The sequence below is a fragment of the Salvia splendens genome, chromosome 10, assembly GCF_004379255.2.
Source record: "Salvia splendens isolate huo1 chromosome 10, SspV2, whole genome shotgun sequence".
Taxonomy (NCBI): Eukaryota; Viridiplantae; Streptophyta; class Magnoliopsida; order Lamiales; family Lamiaceae; genus Salvia; species Salvia splendens.
The window spans coordinates 29,633,406-29,643,605 of NC_056041.1; the positions used below are offsets into that span (position 1 = coordinate 29,633,406).

At 45.5% G+C, this 10,200-nt stretch overlaps 1 protein-coding gene across 1 annotated transcript; it reads right to left on the reverse strand.

Annotated features, from left to right (window-relative positions):
* Window positions 1-9,273: 9,273 nt before the first annotated feature.
* On the reverse strand, window positions 9,274-9,717 carry LOC121752885. The gene has a single exon (XM_042147978.1). It carries the CDS (start codon window positions 9,715-9,717, stop codon window positions 9,274-9,276), a length of 444 nt encoding a protein of 147 aa, XP_042003912.1.
* Between the last annotated feature and the right edge of the window lie 483 nt (window positions 9,718-10,200).

Genomic DNA, 10,200 nt, shown 5'->3' on the forward strand with positions numbered 1-10,200 from the left:
ACAAAGTGGCATGGGATCGTATACCTTTGTTTTGTGCCAATTGTAAGCATGTTGGGCACACCATTGATAAGTGTCATGCTTTGGGAAGGAAGGAACGTGATGGTAGTAAGAACCACCGAACGCCAACAAAGACGCACTACTCGAGCAATGTCTCCAAGATCATTCACCGAGAATGGCGTCCAAAGGTGGATACTTGGGCCGGCACTTCAACGAGTTATGAGCATAGAAACAAGGATAAAGAATGTGCCAACCAAGAGAAGCGCAAGGAAGGTACAATGGATGTTGTTTCGTCGGCCCCAAGAGCAGCAAATCGAAACCAACCAAGTGTGGACAAGGATGGGTTCCAAGTGGTGTCGAGGAAGAGGAAAGGCAAGGTGCACGAGGGAGATTTGATTACCAAAGGCCACCACATTGATGATTGGCGTTTGAAGGAGAACGTTGCTACGGTGACGTTTGGGAGTGGTAATTCGGATGCGAATGAGCCGGGTATTGGCTCAATGAATGTCTCTTGTGGGCTCCCCAGCCGAGAGATGGAGGGTTTCATCGAGGACCTTGACCCAGGAGGAACCGTCCCATGCGGAGGTATCCCTATTGCGGGTCTCAATTAGGAAATGGTCTTAGGTTTTGGTTTTGCAAAGATCGCATCATTGTAATTGTTGTTAAGAGTATTTAGATGACCACTCTAGCTGATAGGGATGCCCTCGTTGTACTCTAATAGGTCTTTGCGAGTCGTCACTTTTGGGCGGCTCGGTGTTTTGTTTGTTCGTTGCAATGGTCTTGGCAATGCACAGGTGTGGGTCTGCCTTAACCCTCCACCCTCGTGGTGTTAAAAAAAAAACCACAAATTTTCTTATGAATTTTCTCAAAACATGTGCATCAATCTCATGAAAGTACTTGGTGCATTAGTTAAAACAAAAGGCATTACTAACCACTCATATAGACCAAATTTTGTTTTAAAGGCTGTTTTCCATTCGTCTCCTTCTCTAATTCGAATTTGATGATAACCACATTTCAAATCGATCTTACTAAACACAACAGATCCATGCAATTCATCAAGGATATCATCTAGCCTAGGAATACGATAGCGATATTTTACCATGATTTTGTTGATTGCTCGGCAGTCGATGCACATCCTCCATGATCCATCTTTCTTAGAAACAACAATTACCGGAACAGCACATGGACTCATGCTCTCACGGATTTTTCCTTTGTCCAACAACTCTTGCACTTGCCTTTGAATTTCCTTACTCTTCGGGATTGGCTCTATAGGCTGGTCGGTTTGGTAGAACTGCCCCGGGAACAAGGTCAATTTGGTGTTCAATATCTCTTAATGGAGGTAATCCACTTGATTCTTCCACGGGAAAAATATCGTCGAATTCCTGTAAAAGAGACACAAAAGTACTTGACAAGAAGTGGTTAATTCGTTAGTGGTAAACAAAGACTGTTTGTACACTAAGATGAAAACACTCTCTTTTTCAACTATTGCACTCTTTATTTCTTTTGCTCCCACATAAAAATTCTTTTTTTCATTCGGACTCTTTTCACTTGACTCTTTTTCAATGCCCTCACCTTTTTTTCTCTCATTCTTACTTTTCTCTCGACTCTTTTTTTCACTCGACTATTTTTCAATGCCCTCATTTTTTTTCTCTCAACCTCACGAGCTCTCCTTGCTTGTGACAATTTCTGTTGGTCCTCTTGAACTTGTTGTGCTTGAAGGTGTAGTAGTTGTGAAATCCATCATAAATCACCCTACGATCAAACTACCATGGCCTCCCCAAAAGAATGTGACTTGCATGCATTGGCACAACATCACAAAGAACATCATCTTTATAATTGCCAATTGAAAACGAAATTAGAACTCGCTTAGTCACTCGAATTTCTCTACATTCATTAAGCCATTGTAGCTTGTATGGATTAGGATGTTTTTCCGTTGTTAAGCTCAACTTTTCCACCATTTCAGAACTTGCAACATTTGCACAACTACCACCATCAATAATCATTATGCAAAGTTTACCATGGACCAAACACCTTGTGTGGAAGATGTTCTCCCTTTGTTGATCATCGTTTCTAATTTCCATGTTTAGAGCCCTTCGAACCACCAAAAGTTCTCCATGTTCTGGTCCAATCTCCTCCAATTGTTTATCCTCCTCCTCCTCATCATCATCAGACGCTTCATTTTGGGGTTTAGAAGCTGCCCCAAAATTGGATTTTGATGAAGTCCACTCTTTTGTCCTTGAAGAATGAGAACTTGTTGAAAAATTCTTTTTGATTGTTCCCTTCTTCTTCAATTGTCCCTCCACCTTCATGGTCATATGAACCATGTCCTCCAACTCCACATAGTGTTGAAGCTCCACAATGTTTGCAATCTCCCTATTCAGCCCACATAAGAATCGAACCATGGTTGCTTCTCTATCTTCTTCAACATTTGCCCTAATCATAGCAATCTCCATCTCTTTGTAGTACTCATCAACATATTTAGTACCTTGTTTCATAGATTGTAATTTTTGATACAATTCACGAAAATAATGAGAAGGTACAAATCTCTTACGCATTATGCCTTTCATTTCTTCCCATGTCGAAACTGGTCTTCCTCCATATCACCTTGTATAAGTTGTCAATTGATCCCACCAAACTATAGCATAGTCAGTGAATTCAATAGCTGCAAGCCTAACCTTTTTCTCCTCGGAATAGTTGTGACATTTAAAGATGAGATCCACCTTTCTCTCCCACTCCAAATAAGCTTCAGGGTCACTCCTTCCTTGGAATGTTGGGATCTTCAGTTTGATGCTTCTCAAATCACCATCAACTTCATTTGTACGCCCTCCTCTTCTAACGTTTCCATGTCTCTCATTCGATGCCTGTATGAAGCATTATCCTCTCCTCCACTCTCTTCTTCCTCGTTATTGTTTGCATTTGCTTGAAGTTCCAGCCTCTCCAAGCTCCCTGAGACACTTTCCAGAACACGTCCAAGCCTTCTAAAATGTTGTTGCATGGCTTGCAACGTAGGATCAATTTGATTGTTCTCAGTAGAATCCATCCTCGCAGTTCCCTCGTGTATCACACAAAAATACACCTCACAAAACACTCGTGTATATCACTCGTTGGCTTTTACCTCCCCTTAAATAATCTCACCACTCAAGTCTTTTACCACTCTTTCTCTTTTGCAAAGATAACACAAGTAAAAAAAACAAATCAAGAACAAACAAGAACTAATAACGACCAACCAAACTTCAGCCCTTGAATGAAGGATGAAAGGAAATGGTCAAGAAAAAAATATGAGGTGGGTCAAAATCCCTCCAAACGGTAAATTCTAGATTGAGAAGCTCTCCCTTCTCTCTAGAATTCGCCCTCTCTTCCTCCCTCCCCTTTGAGGGAGGTGAAATGTGATTGTTGCATCCCACAAATGGTGAAGGTCGGTGATAAGTATTCGGAGGGGGATGCCGCGGCCTTGATTCACCCGGTGCAGCCCATCTCCTCGCCGGAATGGAACTTCCACTCAATAGCACGGGCAAAAATAAAAAGGGTTGGCACGCCGCACCCGGAGAAATCACGACGTGCCCTCAAACGCGTCGGCCTCAAAACTGGTTCGGAGGTTAGTAGGGCTAAGAAGAAGATGGTCTTTGAAATGGCTAATTGCATCTTCGCCAAACACCATGGAGAAGAAAATGAGTCGCCGGAAAATAAGAGAGTCCTTATTGGGGAAATGTTGAGCACTTTAGCTCAAATGGCAAAGGATGGGAATGCTCCAAAGCGTGAAAGGGTTGGGCTCGACCACGAGGCGGTGGCCGGATCGTCGCCGGCGCCGGATGGCTGGAATCTTGGTGAAGCACGAAAGGAGTTAAAGTTGGTCAACCACCCATGCTAGATGTTGGGGTGGCATGTGAGGGTGTGGTTGCATGTGACTCTCAAAAGGAGGATAGGCCAAACTCCACTTTGCATGGGCAAGGATTTGTTGGTCCATTTTTGGAAAATGCCAGTTTGAATTCAAATGAAACAACATGTGCCACACATTCTCCCTCACCTCATCTCGTCTTGGATAAATGCAAGGGGGACCGAGTTCCCGGTGCTCAGCCGCCGGAATCCTCGCCGAAAAAGCTGGCGTCGCCGGCGAAAACTTGGAAGGCGGCGAAAGAACCCCTCGTCCACGTGGGGATGGGGCCCGTGGAGGGATCATCAGCCGCGCACAACCCACAAAAGGACGAGCCAATCGTCTTGGACGCCGGAAAGATCAAAGCCTTGGGGATAGCCGGATGTTTTGAAGGTACACCATCCCTTTCCTTTTCCGATTTAGAAACGGATTACCTCTCAGAGAAGCTAGGGCTAGCCATTGTTGGATAGTTCTCCCATTCGCTCCCATCCACATATCAAATTAAAAAAACCCTAGGATGGTTGGGATTAGTTGGCTCATTCTCTTGGAAATACTTGAATGCTAAGCACATTTTACTCCAATTCCAAGAGGTGGCCGACTATGCTAAGGTTTTAAATGGTCCTAACGGGAGTTCGAATAGGTATGTTGGTATCCACCCGATGAGGGTGTTCAAATGGGCGCCGGATTTTGATACCTTCTTTGAAACGCCGATTGTTGCCATTTAGTGTAACATCATTGGAATCCCGACCCATCTATTTGAGGAATCGGCTATCATGGCAATCGGTAAACTCCTAGGCAAGCCATTACAAGCCGACCACGCCACAATTCATCAAACCCGTCTCTCCTTCGCTAGGATATGTGTAGAGATTGACATCTCTATCCCCCCAACGGAAGAGATTATCATCAATATCCGAGGAAAAGAATCAATATACAAAGTGGCATGGGACCATATTCCGTTGTTTTGTGCCATTTATAAGCATGTTGGGCACGTGAAAGATGATTGTCACGCATCGGAAAGGAAGTCACGTGGAGGAGGCAAGGATAGCCGTGGACCAACAAAGGAGGCTTACTCGAACCTTGTCCCCAAGGCCACCCGCCGAGAGTGGCGTCCAAAGGCGTCGACTAGGGTTGGCACTTCACCGAACATTGATCACAAGAACAAGGGGAAAGAAAGTGCCCACCAAGAGGAGAACAAGGAGGGCACAATGGATGCCGATCCGCCGAGCTCAAGAGCGGCCTTTGGGAGTCAACCAAGTGTGGATTCCAATTGGTGTCACGGAAAAGGAAAGGAAAGGCTCATAAGGGAGAAACGCACTCCAAAGCTCAACACATCGATTACTAGCGCTCAAAAGACAACGTGGCTACGATTTCATATCTTTGAGATGAACCTAGCGCGAACGAGCCGAGCACTTGCTCAATGAATGTCTCATGTGGGCTCCCCGACCGGGAGAAGGAAGGCTTCATCAAGGAACCTGATCCGGGAGGGACTATCCATGGCGGGGGTATCCCTATTGCTGGTCTCAATTGAGGGATGAAGTTATGTTTTGTGATGGGAAGGTTCCGTCATTTCAATTGTAATAGAATTGCTAAGAGTACATTGATGACCACTCTGATTGATAGGGAGGCCCTCGTTGTACTCTAATTGGTTGTTGCGAATCGTCACTTTTGGGGGATTCGGTGTTTTGTTTGTTCGTTACAATTGACTTTGGCAATGCACAAGTGTGTGTCCGCCTCAACCCTCCACCTTCGTGGTGTTTATATAAAAAAAAGGAGTCTCTGCAAAGTATAAGGTAAGAGATGAGATCAAAGTGGCAGCATGCCTTGAGTCCGCCAAGTAAGGAAAAGAGGAAAACAAATCCCCTCATCATTAAATAAATCCAATAAGAATGAGATCATCAAGATCCCTCATCCCCAAGAATTTCACAATTAAGGCAATGGAAGCCTATTAGGAAAATCTACAAGGGGAAGCAACCCCTAAATACAACTCTTCAAAAGACAGAGAGAGAAGCTCTCCCTTCTCTCTAGAATTCGCCCTCTCTTTCTCCCTCCCCTTCGAGGGAGGTGAAATGTGATTGTTGCATCCCACAAATGGTGAAGTCCGGTGATAAGTCGTCGGAAGGGGTTACCGCGGCCTTGGTTCACACGGCGCAGCCCCTCAACTCGCCGGAATGGAATTTCCACTCAATTGCACGGCCAAAAACAAAACGGGTTGGCACACCGCACCCGGAGAAGTCACGACGCGTCCTCATACTCGCCGGGCTAGAAGTTAGTTCGGTGGTTAGTAGGGCTAAGAAAACGATGGTCTTTGAAATGGCTGATTGTCTCTTCGCCAAACACCATGGAGAAGATAAGAGGCCGCCGGAAAATGAGCAAGCCCTCATTGGGGAGATGTTTAGCTCTTTAGCTCAAATGGCAAAGGATGGGAGTGCGCCGGCGGGTGGAAGGGATAGAACTGCCGGCGAGGGGGTGGCCGGAATGTCACCGGCGCCGGCTGGTCGGAGTCATGAGGATCTACGCTTGGAGTGTGAGTTGGTCAACAATGTGGACATTGCAAGTACAATTTCCCACGTGAAGAGGCTTGGGGATGGGTTGGCATGTGATGGTTTGGATGCATGTGACTCACACAAGGAGAAAGAGACAAAGGCCACTTTACATGGGAAAGAATACGATGGTCCATTTGTGGAAGGTGCCATTTTGAATTCAAAATCAGCACCTTGTGCTATCCATCTCCCTTTTGGCAACGATGGAGGCAAGGGGGACCGCACCCCCGACGCATGGCCGCCGGAGTTCTCGCCGGAAAACTTGGTCTCGCCGGCGAACGCTTGGAAGGAGGCCAAAGACCTCTTCTCACATTGGGGGACGGGGTCCATGGTGGGGGCTCCAGACCCACACATTTCTTGTAAGGCCAAGCCAATCACTCTTGACGCCGGCAAGGCCAAGCCTATGGGGACGGCCAGCTGCCACGAAGGTATCCCATCTCTCTCCTTTACCGATTTAGAAACGGAATATCTCTCAGAAAAACTAGGATTAGCCATAGTCGGGAAGTTCTCCCATTCGCTCCCTACTACGCCTCAAATTCAAAAGAGTGTTGGGGGCATGGGGTTAGTTGGCTCCTTCATTTGGAAATACTTGAATGCTAAGCATATCTTACTCCAATTCCAAGATGTGGCTGATTATGCCAAGGTGTTAAATGGTCCTAATGGAAATCCGGTATGGTATATTGATATTCATCCGATGAGGGTGTTCAAATGGGCACCGGATTTTCATACGTTCTTCGAGTCGTCGATCGTTGCCGTGTGGTGTAATATCATGGGAGTCCCGTCCTACCTATTTGAGGAATCGGCCCTCATGGCGATCGGCAAGCTCCTAGGCAAGCCGTTCCAAGCGGATCATGCCACAATCAATCAAACCCGGCTCTCCTTTGCTAGGATATGTGTGGAGATTGATATCTCCAACCCCCCGACGGAGGAAATCATTCTAAACATCCTAGGCAAAGAATCAAGACACAAAGTGGCATGGAATTGTATCCCATTGTTTTGCGAGAATTGTAAGCATGTAAGGCACATCATTGATGAATGTTATGCATTGGGAAGGAAGGGACGAGCAGGAGGCAAGGTCCACCGAGCATCAACAAAGGTGTTCCATCCTAGCCATGTCCCCAAGACCATTCGCCGAGAGTGGCGTCCAAAAGTGGCGACTAGGGTTGGCACCTCACCGAACAGTGACCACACGAAAAAGGAGAACGAAAGTGACAACCAAGAGGAGAACAAGGAGGGCACAATGGATGCTGATCCGCGGAGCTCAAGAGCGTCCTTTGGGAGTCAACCAAGTGTGGATGAGGATGGGTTCTAATTGGTGTCACGGAAAAGGAAAGGCAAGGATCGTAAGGGAGAAACGCACTCCAAGGCTCAACACATTGATCACTGGCGCTCAAAGGACAATGTGGCTATGGTTTCATTTGATCGAGATGAACCTAGCGTGAACGAGCCAAGCACTTGCTCAATGAGTGTCTCATTTGGGCTCCCCGACCGGGAGAAGGAAGGCTTCATCGAGGAACTTGATCCGGGAGGGATTATCCATCGCGGGGGTATCCCTATTGCGGGTCTCAATTGAGGGATGGAGTTATGTTTTGTGATGGGAAGGTCCCGTCATGGTAATTGTAATAGGATTGCTAAGAGTACATTGATGACCACTCTAGTTGATAGGGAGGCCCTCGTGGTACTCTAATTGGTTGTTGCGAATTGTCACTTTTGGGCGATTCGGTGTTTTGATTGTCCGTTGCAATTGACTTTGGTAATGCACAGGTGTGGGTCCGCCTTAACCCTCCACCCCCGTGGTGCTTTAAAAAAAAGCAACCCTTAACTATAATTGGAAATTTCAGATCAGCCCCAATAGCCAGAAGCTCGGCTATAAATACGACCTTCCACCACCTCCTTCTTCCACATACGAAATATCACAAATATTGGAAGCACAACAGGGAGAGCAAGGAGTGGTGGCAGGAGGTTAGATTCTTCCATATGCTCTTTAATCTTGTTTCTAACTATAGTAGTGATGTTGGTTGGAGTGAATTCTTGCTCTAAGTTGAATATGAAGAAGAACTAATATTTTCTTTTATTCTAGCTTTGAGTTTTGAACTTTTGATTGAAACTTTTGATGGAATATGACTTAATTATTGATTTCTTATACTCCCTCCGTTCTGCGGTAGTTGAGTCGTTTCATTTTCTGCACTCATTTCGAAAAAATGATAGTAAATAGATAAAATAGAGTAAGAGTAAAGTAAGAGAGAGAATAAATTAGATAAGACCCTTCTCTATATTATTTTCTCTCTTACTTTACTTATTCTTCACTCTAATTAATTTTTATTATTTTTTCAAAACGAGTACAAAAAATGAAATGACTCAACTACCGTTGAACGGATGGAGCATAATTTAAGCATGAAGACAATTAATAATTTGAGGGTTTTATATTTCTTATGAATATGTGTAATTTGGAAATTGGTGCAATTTCTTGAAATTTTCCACCAAAAAAACCTTGTTTTTATATAGATTTACCGTAACATATCTATAGATTTGTAAAAGAACCTAGGCATGATCCATCATAAAGCACCTATGTCACTTAACAAATTATCCTGAATGTGACACTATCTCCGAAATGAAAATATTATATCTGACATTTTATTAAAACAAGTTTTTTTTTTGGAAGAATCAAGTGGATTACCTCCATTTTTTTATTACAATTGGACCAATCTTTCTAATGCTAGGGGAACAAAAAACAATTTACATCACACCCTATTACAATTACACCACAAGAGTAGATAGGGGTCAAGCCGAGGATGGACCGACACCCACATACTCTACGGCGTCCGGTACGAAGCAAGATCGGTGGGCCACATTCCGAGCCTCGAGCTACTCACGGTCATCATCTCTCACCCGAATATTGGGGACTCCCAATTCATCCATTCGGGTGATGGCTCTGATCATTCTTGGAACATTCTGTGGAGACATATGTTGGAAAGTATCTTGTTCCAATCCCATTTTGGCGAGCATATCAGCCGCTTTGTTGCCTTCCCTATGTATGAAGGTGGCACGGAATATATGTCTACGTTTGAAGCCATGTAAACGGGCCATGACGCGGCGAACTTGTGCTGGCCCCCAAGTAGTACCATTGAGCAACTTAATAGCTTGTTCCGCATCTGATTCGATCCATATGGGTTGGTTGAAGGCCTTCGCTACCTCCAACCCATGGTGTATGGCCATGAGCTCAGCCTCTAGAGCCGAGTGGGCGACGAGGGGGGTTGAGAAGGCTGCTAGTAGCTTCCCATCGTGGTCCCGAACTAAACCCCCCCTCATCCCTTGTTTGTTGCCTCGAAGATCGCATCGTCCGTGTTAAGCTTGATCCACGTGTGTTTCGGGGGGTGCCACTTAACCGGCATGACTAGCGGTCTCGGCCCCCTTGTCTCGGGGTGATTCGGGGGATTCATTCTGAGTTTCACTCCATTCCAATGCTTCGGCTTTATGTGTTCATTGGCCATGTTGTTGTGGATGAACATTTGAACCTGCCAAACAACGTTGTACGGTTTGAACTGAGTTTGCTCATGTCGGCTCCTGTTCCTCTCCGCCCAAAGAAACCACAGAATGAGGAGCATGACTCGACTAAGGTGTCTCCTATCGTGCTGTTGGATCCTTAAAGACCACACTTGCAACCTGTCCGGAATGGTGTCGTTCACCCTAAGGGATGGGGCCGAACCTTCGAACCAACAGTCGAACTCCCTCCATACACATGCTGCTCCCCACCCCCGGATGAAGAGATGTTGGAGGGACTCGGTGTTAGGC

Bases quoted from the DNA above. Each gene is read 5' to 3' on its own strand.
- LOC121752885 (XM_042147978.1), bottom strand. From the start codon at position 9,717: ATGAGGGGGGGTTTAGTTCGGGACCACGATGGGAAGCTACTAGCAGCC.